The following is a 16146-nucleotide window of genomic DNA, read 5'->3' as shown; positions in this document are numbered from 1 at the left end:
CAAGAAGGTATCAGAGCTAATCAGTGAAATTACCAGAATAGATCATGAACATGCCAGTTGTCCGAATGAGGCACTTCATAGGAAAAGACAGGCTTCGCATTCAAAACTCAACCTCTTGACAACAAAAGAAACAGAACAACTCATTTTTAAATCACGACATCATTACTATGAACACAGAGAGAAAGCTAACAAGATCTTAGCTCAACATATGCACAAGCAGGAAGTTCAAAATGCAATCCTAGTGATTACCAAGACAAAATCATTGACCACAAAAATACAATGCACACATTCAGTGACTTCTATAAGGCCTTATATTCTACTCTGATTAAAGAAGACAAGACACAACCTAACACGTTTTTGGATGCATTACTGATACCACAACTACAGTGCAGTAGAATTGGACAAACCTCTGGCACTATCAGAATTAATAGATGCTATGAACTCACTTCAGAATGGGAAAGCAGCAGGCCCTGATGGCTACCCTACTGAATTTTATAAAAAATTCTCAATTAAGTTGCTCCCCTTTTATTAGCAACATTTACAGAAGCTAGAGACAATAAAATTCTACCCCAAGCTTTTCGCCAAGCATTAATTACTGTGTTTCCTAACTAAAATAAGGACTTATTACAATGTGCATCATACAGACCAATCTCACTTCTGAATAACAATGTTAAGAAACTCTCCAAAGTCCTTGCCAGTAGGATTGAGAAAGTTCTTCCTTCAATAATATCACAAGACCAAACTGGATTTATTAAAGGCAGACACTTAGCTTCCAATCTTCGTCGCCTGTTTAATGTAATATATTCACCCACAAAGTCTAACACCCCGGAGATTTTATTATCGTTGGATGCAGAAAAAGCATTTAATAAGGTTGAATCGAACTACTTTTTCACCACATTGGAAAAATTTGGATTTGGCCCAAACATACAGTATGTACATGGATTAAACTGCTGTAGACCAGTCCAGAAGCTTCAGTTTGTATTAACAATATTATTTCAGACTACTTCAAAATAAAACGTGGTACTAGACAAGGATGCCCCTTGTCACCACTGCTTTTTGAAATTGCCATAGAGCCACTGGCAGTTCAGTGTTGAAATGCTTATGAGATAAAGGGGATTATCAGAGAAGGACTTGAACAGAAAATGTCACTACAGTAATCCCTCGCTATATCGCGCTTCACCTTTCGCGGCTTCACTCCATCGCGGATTTTATATGTAAGCATATTTAAATATATATCGCGGATTTTTTGCTGGTTCGCGGATTTCTGCGGACAATGGGTCTTTTAATTTCTGGTACATGCTTCCTCAGTTAGTTTGCCCAGTTGATTTCATACAAGGGACGCTATTGGCAGATGGCTGAGAAGCTACCCAGCTTACTTTTCTGTCTCTCTTGCACTGACTTTCTCTGATCCTGACGTAGGGGGATTGAGCAGGGGAGCTGTTCGCACACCTAGACGATAAGGACGCTCGTCTAAAAATGCTGAAAGATTATCTTCACGTTGCTATCTTTTGTGCAGCTGCTTCCTGAAACGACATGCTGCACCATGCTTCGCATACTTAAAAGCTCGAAGGGCACGTATTGATTTTTGATTGAAAAACAAACTCTGTCTCTCTCTCTCTCTCTCTCTTCCTGCTCCTGACGGAGGGGGTGTGAGCTGCCGCCTTCAACAGCTTTGTGCCGCGGTGCTTCGCATACTTAAAAGCAAACAGCCCTATTGATTTGTTTGCTTTCCTCTGTCTTTCTGACAGACTCTGCTCCTGACGGGCACTCCTTTGAAGAGGAAAATATGTTTGCATTCTTTTAATTGTGAGACGGAACTGTCATCTCTGTCTTGTCATGGAGCACAGTTTAAACTTTTGAAAAAGAGACAAATGTTTGTTTGCAGTGTTTGAATAACGTTCCTGTCTCTCTACAACCTCCTGTGTTTCTGCGCAAATCTGTGACCCAAGCATGACAATATAAAAATAACCATATAAACGTTCCAGTGAACTCTCAATATCACAATATTAGATTGGACACCTTCCTTTTTGTCATCGCAGATCAGTTTAAATAACCTAGGGATAAATATCACAAGTAAACATAAAGCTCTTTATCAACAAAATTTTGCTGTCTGCTTGGAAAAACCTAAGCAAGACTTGCATAGATGGTTCACCCTTCATCTCACTTTAGCTGGAAGAATTAACGTTGTCAAGATGAATATCCTTCCTAAGCTTCTTTTTCTATTTCAAAGCATTCCAATATACATCAACAAATCATTTTTTTAAGAAGTTAGATTCAATCATAACCTCATTTATTTGGAATTTAAAACATCCATGCATTCAAAGGGCGACCCTACAAAAGCCTAAGGCAGAAGATGGCATGGCTCTACCTAACTTTCAGTTTTATTACTGGGCAGCCATTATACAAGCTGTAAAAACCTGGACAGTGAAACAAATGGATGAACAAACACAGACCTGGTCCGCAACAGAAATAAAATCCTGCAGCACTTCTTTATATTTCTTGCTTTGTACCCCAGTAAATACAAGTTATCGCCAATATACTAATAAACCAATTGTCGCATCCTATGAACAACTACACTCCAAATTTAACGTTCCAGCAACACATTTCGTTCACTACCTCTACATTAGAAACTTTGTTAAACAAAACCTGACCAACTTTCCTCACCTCCCACCTACTTATACTCAGGAAAAAATATTGATCAGTCTTGAGGACTCAGACAGCATTTCTCTAACATATAAAAACATTTTAAAGTCCCTCCCTTTCAAAGATCCTAGAGTACATTGCGAAAAGGATGTCTCACTCAACATTTCGGAAAAGGAATGAAAGGCAGTAATGCACAGAATTCACTCTAGCTCCATATGCACAAAGCATACAATTATACAGCTTAAAATCATCTATTGAGCACATCTGTCTCGTTTAAAATTGTCCAAAATGTTTCCGGGCAAGATACAACCCGTGAATGTTACAATCAAGTTCCAGCCTCATTGGGTCATATGTTTTGGACATGCACCAAATTAACATCATTTTGGACCAAAATCTTTAAATGCCTTTCAGACAGCCTGGGTGTCACAATCTCTCCTAATCCACTAACAGCTGTGTTTGGTGTACCTCCAGATGGGCTTAAAGTGGAGAAGGACAAAAAAACTGCAATTGCTTTTACTTCACTATTGGCACGTAGACTTATCTTGCTCAACTAGAAGAATGCTAACTCACCTCTTTTCAGTCATTGGATAACCGATGTTATATACTACTTGAAATTGGAAAAAATTATATACTCACATAGAGGATCTGCGTAAAACTTCTTTAAAACCTGGCAGGATCTAATTAATAATATTTTAGAATAAGCATTTAAATTGAGGAAGCAGATTCTCTTCCCGTTTTTATTCTATTTATTTACTTACTTATCTTTTCTACTATTAAAATTTCACTAGGTTGGCCTAGCTCTCTTTCTCATGGGTGGGGATTGACTTGATTTGAACCTAAGTTTGTAAAATTTGACTTACTTGTATGGAATGTTGTTTGATTTTAATAAATTCAATAAAATGTAAAAAAAAAGAAAGAAAGAAAGAAAGAAAATGCTTAACTTTGGGACACACTTTCAAGCAATAAATGCATATATACTATGTTTGTGAAGAAATAACTTCATGTGGGCATTCTCTTGTACTCTGTTGTGGATTTAGAGCACTGGAATAGTCTAGATTACAATGAGGTCAGTGAAAAAAGAAGAAATATTTTTTAAAAATTATTGGAATAATGTAATCTAAAATGGAGAGTTCCAAAATTCTAATTTTTATAGATGGCTAATAATTATGAATAACATTTAACAGAGAAGTATATGTAGAATAACCAATTAATTTTACTTAAGTAGTATATATTACATATTTCAATTTGTTAATTTTTAAAATAAAAACACAAGGAGAAAGCGTGTACAAATAAAGAGAACTGGGGGTGTTTAACTTGAGCTGCAGCACAGCCAGTAACAAATCTGTTTTCACTGTAAAGGTGGTGTAGTCACATCTAAGCAAGTAATCTGTAAACAACAAGATTAAAACTCCAACACTGACTGTGTAACACTGAGCAGTTACAGTAATTAACCTACCCAGTGGTTCAATAGAGAAACAACTGTAACTGGGATTTGTAAGCAGGTTTGTATAAAGGTGATAGCTTTACTAAACAAATGTGAACATCTGCTCTTATCATGGACAATTCTTATAATGCTACAGCTTACAGTTAGCTGTCTTTGATAACACAAGCATGCTCATTTCCAGCTTGAACTTTACACATGTTTGTTAATATTTAAAGTTGCATTACAGTAATCCCTCACCTATCGCGGGGGTTACGTTCCAGAGCCCCCCGCGATAGGTGAAAATCCGCGAAGTAGCGACCTATATTTATTTTATTATTTATACATATTTCAAGGCTTTATAAACCCTTCCCACACTCTTATAAACCTTTCTCACTCTCTTGTTAACCTTTCCCACACTCTTATAAACACTTCCTATGCTCTTAAACACTTTCTACATTCTTAAACACCGCAGACCAACACTGCACACTGCACGCAGTGATCAGACGTCAATGTGTCTGCACTCGCTTTGTGAAGGGGGGCAGCTGAACTCACGCTGAGCAGAAATGGACTTTGTGCTGCTTCTGCCAAAATGCCTGCTTGTCGCTCTGCGCGTTCGGAAGGAGGAGGAGTGTGTGTGTGAGAGCTGAACTCAAGTTCGCTCAAACCCCCCTCCCCGGAGGCGCAGTTCGCATTGTCAAGGGGGTGGGGAGCTGAATGAACGCTAAGGAGAAGTGGACTTTGTGCTGGCTTTGTGTTGCTTGTCGCTCTGCCTGTCAATAATTTAAAAGCCTGTACATCACCAATTTGCCTGTCTCACTGTCTTGTCTTGCGTGAAGTTAAAATGTTTTATAATAGTGAGATGTTACTCATATCCTTAGCCCGACATCCACATATCATATGTGTTAACAAAGTGTGTTTTATAAGTTTACATGTGTTTAAAGCATGTGGGATGGGTATTTTAAGGCTTAAACTATAAAAATGTTTATTTATATGGTCTTTCTATATCGCGGATTTTCTCCTGTTGCTGATGGGTCTGGAACATAACTTCCGCGATAGGCGGGCAATCACTTGTATTTAAAAACCCGCGAAGTTGTGAATCTGTGAAAAGTGAACCGCGAAGTAGCGAGGGATTACTGTATATCAAAGTTTTCTGCCAGTTATTTCAACAAGGTCATATTGAGGAAATTGTTCATTCATGCACTCCCTTTCACAGAAAATGTCTAGTAAGGCTACACACAAAAACATGACTTAACTCTATCTAACCAGCTGCTACAATTCACAAATGTAACCTATATCACAGCAACAAGGTAGTGATTACCATCTGCTTTCCTTTTACACTCAAAGAAGCTTGAATAAAGATTCATGCAATATGCATTACCTTTTTTTCCTCAAGCATAACTTAAATTTAAAGAGTCAGTTGCCTTATAAATACATATACTTTCAAACACACTCATCCTTATGCAGGATTTTGGGAAAGATGAAGTCTATTCCAGCAAGTAGCTGGCTCAAGGCAGGAACAGTCCCTGAACAGGGTGCCAGTCCACCACAGGATGAACACACACTTCCACCCATATAAACACACACTAGGGCCAATTTAGCATCACCAGTTAACCAAACTTACATGTCTCTTACATGACTGTGGGAGGAAACAGGAGCTCCAGGGGAAACAATGCAATGCTATGAAAAAGGTAGTGCAATATTGCTTTATTACTATTTGTGGTACTCTCCATGTAGTGTGTGCAAGTTGTCTTCATAGAGAACTGGCATCACTAAAATTAAATTAAGCAATTTCAGCAAATGGGTGAATGTACTCTTTTAAACAAAGCATGACAAAAACTAGATTTATTGAAAACATTTCTAAGAATCATTTATATAATTAATGGATTTAGCCAAATTCATAGACCAGGAGAACTAATAACACTTTTATACACACCGAACACATAGTTAGTGTCCACCTACTATATTAAAGCATAGTACATTTGGTAAAATAGACTAGTCAGCACAAAACAGTTTGCTAATTCCTACTCACCTAAAATTTACAAAAAATTGTTCATCTGAAACATGAAGATCCCAAGGTGCTGTTTTATGAAGCCCTGCCTCATTTAGTTTGGAAACCCTCAAAGGGCCATACTTCAAAAGCTTTTAGAAAGTAACAGTAAATGATAAGATAAGCATTGCTTTCAGTCAAGCAGATGTTTTGTTGTTTTCTCATAAATACCAGTATGTAAGTGGAACAGGATTCTTCCTGACTTAATCAATGCCTACTGTCTGCTAACACAACCTTACAACACAGTTGCTTTTAATCGTGTTTTGTACAAGTGCTAATATTAATTAACTGGTAATATGAGATAAAATAAATGTCATAGAATTATCAAAGATACATTGATCACTTCATTTTTTTAAATACATTTTCCAGTTTCCAGTCTTTTAAGAATCACCACACTAACCACAGAAAAATGACTTTGAATATATAATTTCTACTTTCTTTGAAGACTCTGATGTTCTACCAAAATGTAAAAAGTGGATGGCAATATATAACAAAAAGAGGATGGACCAGAATATCAAAGAGAAAAAAACTTCCTTACTATACACAAACTTACCACATCATCGTAACTACCATGTATGCATCTGTAGTCCTAGCTGAAACAACAGCTGAAGTCAACAGTACTTTACTGCAAAGTTTTGAATATATTGTCACACACATGCGCTTGGGAGTCAACCAAAGAGACCAGGAAACGGCAATTCCACGCCAGGCCAGGGGGTGGCGGTGTGCACTAAACCTCTCTCTTTTCTCTCCGCAGACCAAACACTTCCTGTCCTGGCCCCGAGGATGTTACTTCCTGTGAACCACCTATAAAAACCCCTCATCCTCCATACTTAAACAGTTCTGTTTTGGACTCTAACCTGTACACACTGTACGGTACTTTAAAGCCTTTTGCAGCCAGGGAAACTATATGGGCGGCTGCCCCAAACCTTCATTGTGTTTCCAGCTGTTTCTTTCACAATATAAAATCTCTTTACTTTTACACAAACATCTTATTCTAGAATATTTAGTTGTGATTCAGATATATTATATGTATTATATAAGTAAAACTGAAAACTATATATTAGTTCAATATTACTGGTTATAATATGAATAATTGTATAATTCAATATATGTAACACTGTATTGGCAGCTGAAATGCTTAGAGATACCTGACAGCACACTGTACACTAATGGCTATATTTTGAAAAATAAGGAATGTGGATTATAATAGTAACTCCGTGTATAATATTCTGTGTGCCTAAAGTAAGAGGCCTATAAAATCAGCCAACTGGATTGTTTCCAGGAGAAATGTCAAGGATGTAAAAATAGGAAAATTAAATTTATGTACAAATAGTCACTTGGAGGAAATATTATTTCATGAAATAACAGAATATCACTTTCTTGTTGGCATAATTATCACTTCAGTATTTGACTTGCAAAATAAATTCATTTAATTTTAATACTCTGCATAACTGCTGACATGCTGATGAAGATATTGAGCTGATAAATTTCACATATAAAGATGAAATTTTGGAATACATACCAAAAATCCAGTAAAATAAGACACTTTTTTTTACTAAATACATATCACAATTTATACCATAATGCTAATAGGTTTGAAATAGATTGTGTGGTTAACAATATTAAACAACTTTTTACACTGTGGTTATGCTTTTATGGGTATGTTTCAGTTCAAAATAAATTAATGTATTGATTGAAATAACTGAATTATTTAAATCTCATTAGAGACTCTTGTACATTTGTAATAAATGCACAAAATGAAGCATCTGATACATCTCACACAGCATATCACCTCACACATGCACAGATTTAATCACTTATTTTACCTTTTATTTTTCATCTATTTGCATAATACCTACCAGCCCCCTGCAAGCTTATTTAAACAGCTTACTACCCTCTCCTTCAGGTACTACAACTTCCTGGATGATTACTACAATGTTGAATAAAACATAACCTTTTCTCATAATTCCATGGACTAGACTCCCTCCCTCCAAATTAGCTCCCTGCTCAGAAGTGCTACTGGTTTATAGTGTCCCTTTATACTCTCTCAAGGCAATTAAGCAATGTGATTATATGTTAGTATAAATGCTGTAGCTATTCACAATGCCACTGATAAAGCTGGGGAAAAATGTCTTTAATACTTCTAATTTTTTTTTTTTGCTTTTTTGCATATATGTATAACCTTTTATGTATAGTGACTATTCATACATCTTTAAATCATTAAAATATTCCAGACACAGTGTCTAGTCTTGTGTTTATAACATGAGAATATAAAAACAAAAAAAAATGGGTAATTACAGTTTTTAGAATTATGACAGCTTATTATTATGCTTGTCTGAAATATTCAATAACCATGAAACATGAAAAATAAAATTATATTATAAATATGTATTGTACCTTCATAAGTTATTTGCTTTTGACTATTGCTACAGTACAGTACTTTACTATCACTTGGGCATTAATGAGTTCTAATCTTCTATACTCTTTGAGTCCATGAAAAGGCCTAACAAAAATATTGGCTATAGTTCATACTTCCAATGCAATATAATGTAACTTGTTGTCAATTTCTTAAAGACCTATGAGATCCATCTATTTTCTGATAATATTTATGTATTTGAACACCAAAGGGAACCAGAGCTTATCCCATTACTGATAATGTATACATCTCTTTTTGAGTGTACTGGATCCTAATGACTTCTGTAATTTTCACTGTAAATTATATCACAGTGTTCATGTTCCCCCTCCCATAGGTGATTGGTGTTTCTTTTTAAATTTTTTTTCTCTCCACTATTATCAACTGGCCATAGTTCAAGAATTGATGAATAGATAGACATTGCTGGGCTCCTTTTATATGAATCCGTGTCAATTCACTTTGTTCTCCTGCCTGTTTAAAAAAGTATATGTCTTTATATTTACTCATTATGTAATCAGTAAAGTCTGTATTTGTATCCTCCTGTGAACCTGTCACATTGATCTGCTTCGAATTTCACTAAAACTTTTAAAATCAAGACACTTTTCATGTGGAATTTTTTGTACAAGAGTCACATTAATTGCTTGGGCCTTTCTAGTAGTCTCATTTCGAACTATTTTGGAAATCCTCCACAAAAGTAGCTACAAAAACTATTTTATAAAGAAGCTATAAGCTAATATTTTCAAATTTTTATTAAGTTAAGATTTTAAGGTTTTCAGGATTGTGCTTTTAAATATACTGCTTGGTGGTTTATATATGCTTGCTTTACTGAAAATGTAAATTTCACTTTAAAACAAGATTCTTTGAGCAATAAAGCAGAAACAGTAATTCCTGTGACAAATTGCTGTTCAACTGTCACATGTTAAAAATTGTACTTCTTGAAATAGTCATCAATAGTAACATTTTAACATTTTAAAGTTGAAGGTTTACTGATGGAATCCAACCTCTATCAAAAGATGGAAACCATGAAAATACGTAAATATTAGGCAAGAGAATAACAAAATGATGTCTTTATTGCAGTAACATCTACTGTACATTTCTGAGTCTCTACATAAAATTAGTAAATGTGATTCCTTTTTCTGTTATACAAATCCAACTCAGAGAAAGTTGAAACATTATGCAAATAGCAGAAAAATGGAATGGAGTGATTTCAAAATTCACTTTGACTTGAAATCAATCACAAACAATATAAAGACAAAATATTACATGTTTTGTCTTGTCATCGTTGTTTTTCAGCAAACACATATCCATTCTTGCCATTCCAAAAAAGTTGGGGTGATTCATGGCCAATAATGAGTTAATAAAGAAAATAATAATGTTCAACAGGTGATTGTAATCGTGCTTTGGTATAAAAGCTGCATCCAGGAAAGGCCTGGGCTGAGGATAGCCAATTTATCACAAATGCATGAGAAAATCATTCAAAAGTTTAAAAACAAAGTTTACTAAAGACAGATTGGAGGGGATTTGGGTATTTCACCGTCAACAGTGCATACTAATATTAAAAGATACAAGGTGTCTGTGAAAAGGGCAAGGGTACAGCCCTAAACTGACTGCCGTGATAACCAACCCCGCAGACAAACACTGCATCAAGAACGGTCATTCATCAATAAGTCGGTTCAGAATTACTTGGGCAAACCTTTATCAAGTAACACAATACATAGTTATATCGACAAATGCTGGTTACAACTGTGTCTTGCAAAAAGGAAACAGTGTAAACAGTGTCCAGAACTGCCATCAGCTTTTCTGAGATAGATCATCACACTGTGAAAATGTGCACTGTTGTCAGATGAATCAATTTTTCAAGAAGAAATGCACATTGTATCCACCAGACCAAAGAAGAAAAGGACCACCCAGGCTATTATGGTATGAGGTTGTCTCAGTGCCCTGAACAAGGGTAACTTGAACTACTATTGTGAATTTCCCATTGGGATTAATAAAGTATCTATCTATCTATCTATCTATCTATCTATCTATCTATCTATCTATCTATCTATCTATCTATCTATCTATCTATCTATCTATCTATCTATCTATCTATCTATCTATCTATCTATCTATCTATCTATCTATCTATCTACTGTGAAGTCACCGTTAATGCTGAAAAGTCCAAACAAATTTTGGAGCAACATACGCTGCCTTCAAGATGACATCTCTTCAATGGATGCCCATGCATACTTCAGTAAGAGAATGCAAAACCACATTCTGCATGCATTACTGCAAAGGAAGAGGGTACAGGTACTCGTCTGGCCAGTCGGCAGTCCTGACCTCTCCTTAACCAAGAATGCGTTGCACATTTTGAAATGCAAAATCTAAAAACAAAGACTATATTGTTTCACATATTAAGACTTGTTTTCAAGAAGAGTGGCACAAAAATACACTAAAACACTTGGTGTTATCAGTACCTAAATTTTAATTAAATGTTGTAAGAAGGAAAGGGAATGTCATCCATCCATCCATTTTCCAACCCGCTGAATCTGAACACAGGGTCACGGGGGTCTGCTGGAGCCAATCCCAGCCAACCAATCCCAGGCAGGGCGCCAACCCACCGTAGGACACACACACACACACCCACACACCAAGCACACACTAGGGCCAATTTAGAAACGCCACTCCTGCATGTCTTTGGACTGTGGGAGGAAACCGGAGTACCCGGAGGAAACCCACACAGACACGGGGAGAACATGCAGACTCCACGCAGGGAGGACCCAGGAAGCGAACCCGGGTCTCCTAACTGCGAGGCAGCAGCGCTACCACTGCACCACCGTGCTGCCCAGGGAATGTCACAAAGTGGTAAATTCTTTACTGTTAGAACATTTTTTGGAATATGTTGCAAGTATCAAAATCAAAAAATAATTTTTTGAAAAAACAATGATATTCATTAGTTGTAATATCAAATAAAGGGCTGTTATATTTTTTCAAGTCAAAGATTATTTACTATTATTTACTAATCAATGAACTTTACATATTGTCCCAACTTCTTCCGAATCAGACAAGCAGTGTCAAACCTGATTTTGTTTGCAATTTGCATGCATATTTTATTACATAGAAATGTAATCTACTATATAATAAAATGCTAAGGTTTGTGTGTGTGTGTGTGTGTGTGTGTGTGTGCGTGTGTGTGTGTGCGTGTGTGTGTGTGTGTGTGTGTGTGGTCCCACACAGCTATCTGACTGGTCAGTTTGGCTTTGGGGATGTGACTGAAAGAGGATGAGCGAGTTTGAGACATAGTGGGTAAAGGTGTAGGAGGCATGTTGAGAGTTGCTTTTAATGATGAAAACTATAAACGTGAACAGATGGCAAGCAAGGTGCCTCAAAATGACACAGTCTGAGAAGCAGAGTTTATAGGAACACACTTAACAGACAGAGTACTGGTCAAGAGAAGTTCAGACACACAAGGGGCCTCATGTATAGGGGCCACACTAAAACATGGTGTATGGACAAAAACTGAAATGTGTGTACAAACAAAAAATCCAGATACATAAAACTGTGCTATACACTAAGTTCCAGGCACTTCCCCTGTATAAATCCAAATGAATGTGAAATTTAACGCATGTGCACACACCTACAGCTCAACCCTGACTCCTCCCAGAATTTTGCACATTTTAATATGTAAATCAATATAACTATCACTGTGTTTATCTGTGTTTTGTTAAAAGACAATGGTAAAATCATTTCAGCAAATGCAAAGTGGAGGCAAGAAAAATGTACTATTGGTTGGCTTAAGCAGTGGTATAAGCAAGAAAGTACAAGTTCAGAAAGTCGCACAATTCCTGAAATAAAAAAGAAGAAGTCAGATATCAAAGTCGACGTGAAAAGGTGAGTCGCAGCCACCATCTGTTTATTCTGTTTCAGACAGTATTACAAACGCTGACCCCCATGCAGTGATGGTGCTGCTGTGCCCAGCACATCTTCAGACGCTGGCTGCACACACACACCTCTGCTTTGGAAATCACTCTGCAACTATCTGACTGTGTGGAGCCGGATGCTTATTCTAGAGTCACAAAATGCAATAGTGGATGTTATAAGAGATATGTCCAATGAATTAAGGTATATAAGAGCTAGGTGATATGCACTGTATATACATGAGGCCCAAGGATAATGAGGAAAGGTATTGAAGGGTTAGAGATATCAAATATTTGTAAATATATTATGTGGATAATTTTTTTTTATCTGATTATTAATGTTTAGTAGGTTTTAGAGCATAATATCTTTTATTTAGAGAGAATGTCTAATGAGGCATATGTTACACAGAAGTATCTTTTAGCATGTTTTCCCTAGAAAATCTAAACAGCCGGCTACCAATCTGTTACAGTCTAAACGCTGCCAAATAATTTCTCAGTGGCAGACATATTTGCTAGTGCATAAACTACATATATAACACCTTCTATAAAGAAATATGCCATGTAAGAAACCTGGAATTCATCAGCTACTGTGATTTTTTTACTGAACCCAATTTTATAATAATTATTTTGTAAATGGAAATAAGTGGTTTGCTAATTTGCTAAATTAGAAAAACTCTCTCAGTTTTATTTATATGAAATGTTTTTAACCATATGATTGGTTATATTTTTTACTTGTATGTAAGTATCTTAATTTAATATTTTTATAAAAAATAGTCACTTATAAGTTAAAAAAGTAAAATGTTACCTTACAAATACGTGCTACACGTGCCACTTTAAGTTGTTTGAAGAAAGAATTTTCTTCATTACTCTTCTCCGTGAAAAAAAAGTAAATTTTATCATCATCTCCAATAGAGCTGTTGATACTTTCTCTTACCAAGGCAGAGCCCACAAAATCTGCCTCTGAAAAAATATAAAGAAAAATGTTTAAGAAAAGTATGGCAGTCTTAGGATTGACTGAATCATAACATATTTTATGCTAAAATGCTCTTCAGCTAATATCAGATTAAAACAAAAATGCATTTGTGCTGGTGACTTTCAGGACAGCAGCTTGTAAACTCCCAATTAGATTGTTTATATCCCAAGCATACTTGCCAGATCACTGCATATATATTCTGGGTACATGGCATGAGCAAAAATTAGTATCACTCTTGAAAGACATTGGTATAAACACATCATATCAATTCCAAGTGAGGAGTGGCTATTCTTTGGGTAATTGTTTTTTCTCTCATATTTCCAATATGTGTTAATTGTGTTAAGTCTAATTAGTGACTCTAAATTAGCTTAGTATAACTGAGTGAAAGTATGTTGTGACTATGCTCTGAGATGGATTGATATCCTGTCCATGGTATGTTCCATCTCCACAATAACTCTGTAATGGACTAAGCGAGGCAAGGAAATGAGTTGTTAAATGGAAATTGACAAGCAGGGTAAGCCAACTTTATGAAGTTCGTATATTCATTTACATGAAAGAAATAATAGAATGCACAAATGTAAATAACAATCAAAGAATTCAGAAATACAGTGATATTATTATTAATATTTGTGTGAAACCTTTTTCCAAGGCGACTTAAAACACTTCAGATGCGATGGTTTACATTTCTTAATTGGAGCTTAGGCAAGTGAGTAGTGGGAGTAGTGGGATATGAATCCACAAACTCAGGGTTTGAAGTTTAAAAATCTTACTCACTACTTCACACTGACTACCATATCTTAACAGAATTTTTACATTTTTATTCTATAATAAGAAATCTCCAACAGACACATAATTAAAATACATCTCAAAGGCTACACCAGTAGAAAAAACAGAGGTAAAATATGGTTAACTGAATAACCACCATAATACAAAGTATTACACCTTTTTATTAAGTACTATGTAAGTCATGACACTGAAGTGAAACTAAAGTTATTTACAAAGAGCATAATTGTAAAATGCTAACCATACAACCAGCGTGTTGGAATCGTCTCAGTCTTCAGCACAGGAGAAGGAAAATTTCTTCTAATATCAGGAACATTATGAAAATCATATTGTGTTGCAGTATACATTTCCCCATCTGGCAAAGAAATAAAAAAACACTTTATATAAGGTACTACAGACCAAATCATTGGTTAATTTAATTAAAGAATGTTATAATTAATAAAAATTAGCGATTATCAAAAACAGAGAAAGAAATGTAGGTACAATGCTGCATGGACATCCATATTAATAAATACATAGATCATAGTTCTGACTATTGTCAGGATACACTTGTAAAGTGTACCAAATGACTTTTTTTGACTGCTTAATAATAACTTAAAAATGACAGTATTATGTGACATTATCCTTTGAAATAATATTCTTGTCTATTTTTTAAGGATTACAAAGGGCATATTTTAAAGTATCTGTTACAAATATTACATTCTTTACATTCGAAATTGCTGCATTCTCTCAATGACTTGTATTTTAATCTCTTTGGTTCTTAGTTTCGGCTGAGCTATGCTAAACAAATGGACAAAATGTTTGGGAATGTTAATTTTAAAAATATGTATTTAGTATATTCAAATCTGAGAAGTAACTATAACATGTTTTAAGTGTTAAGCTACGTTTAATGCAATATTTTCTCAAAATCTGTCCACATGTTGTAAGGCACCAAAAAGAAACACAAAAGACTACCCCATAATGACAACGTGAAAAAAGTTTACTTGAGGTTTTTGCAAATTTATTAAAAATAAAAAAACTGAGAAATCACATGTACATAAGTATTCACAGCCTTTGCTCAATACTTTGTCGATGCACCTTTGGCAGCAATTACAGCCTCAAGTCTTGTTGAATATGATGCCACAAGCTTGGCACACCTATCCTTGGCCAGTTTCGCCCATTCCTCTTTGCAGCACCTCTCAAGTTCCATCAGGTTGGATGGGAAGCGTCGGTGCACAGCCATTTTAAGATCTCTCCAGAGATGTTCAATCGGATTCAAGTCTGGGCTCTGGCTGGGCCACTCAAGGACATTCACAGAGTTGTCCTGAAGCCACTCCTTTGATATCTTGGCTGTGTGCTTAGGGTCATTGTCCTGCTGAAAGATGAACCGTCACCTCAGTCTGAGGTCAGGAGCGCTCTGGAACAGGTTTTCATCCAGGATGTGTCTGTACATTGCTGCAGTCATCTTTCCCTTTATCCTGGCTAGTCTCCCAGTTCCTGCCGCTGAAAAACATCCCCACAGCATGATGCTGCCACCACCATGCTTCACTGTAGGGATGGTGCCAGGTTTTCCCCAAATGTGACACTTGGCATTCACACCAAAGAGTTCAATCTTTGTCTCATCAGACCAGAGAATTTTCTTTCTCATGGTCTGAGAGTCCTTCAGGTGCCTTTTGGCAAACTCCAGGCGGGCTGCCATGTGCCTTTTACTAAGGAGTGGCTTCCGTCTGGCCACTCTACCATACAGGCCTGATTGATGGATTGCTGCAGAGATGGTTGTCCTTCTGGAAGGTTGTCCTTCTCTCCACAGAGGACCTCTGGAGCTCTGACAGAGTGACCATCGGGTTCTTGGTCACCTCCCTGACTAAGGCCCTTCTCCCCAGATCGCTCAGTTTAGATGGCCGGCCAGCTCTACGAAGAGTCCTGGTGGTTTCGAACTTCTTCCACTTACGGATGATGGAGGCCACTGTGCTCATTGGGACTTTC

At 36.3% G+C, this 16146-nt stretch overlaps 1 protein-coding gene across 2 annotated transcripts in view; it reads right to left on the bottom strand.

Moving 5' to 3' along the window:
* The window catches only part of sema4gb (sema domain, immunoglobulin domain (Ig), transmembrane domain (TM) and short cytoplasmic domain, (semaphorin) 4Gb), a 184111-nt gene that overhangs the window by 54785 nt on the left and 113180 nt on the right, over positions 1-16146 (bottom strand). For both annotated transcript variants that reach the window (XR_007934072.1, XM_051922450.1), the window contains exons 7-8: positions 14423-14536; positions 13231-13385 (exon numbers count right to left, since the gene is read on the bottom strand). Coding sequence is in view for 1 of the 2 variants with exons in the window: in XM_051922450.1 (XP_051778410.1) it covers positions 13231-13385; positions 14423-14536 (269 nt within the window). In the remaining variant the exon portion in view is untranslated. The remainder of the gene's footprint in view (positions 1-13230; positions 13386-14422; positions 14537-16146) is intronic.

The sequence above is a fragment of the Erpetoichthys calabaricus genome, chromosome 2 (assembly GCF_900747795.2).
Source record: "Erpetoichthys calabaricus chromosome 2, fErpCal1.3, whole genome shotgun sequence".
In the NCBI taxonomy this organism is placed as follows: domain Eukaryota; kingdom Metazoa; phylum Chordata; class Cladistia; order Polypteriformes; family Polypteridae; genus Erpetoichthys; species Erpetoichthys calabaricus.
The sequence above is the reverse complement of the archived record's forward strand: the minus strand, read 5'-3'. Positions and strand labels throughout refer to the sequence as shown.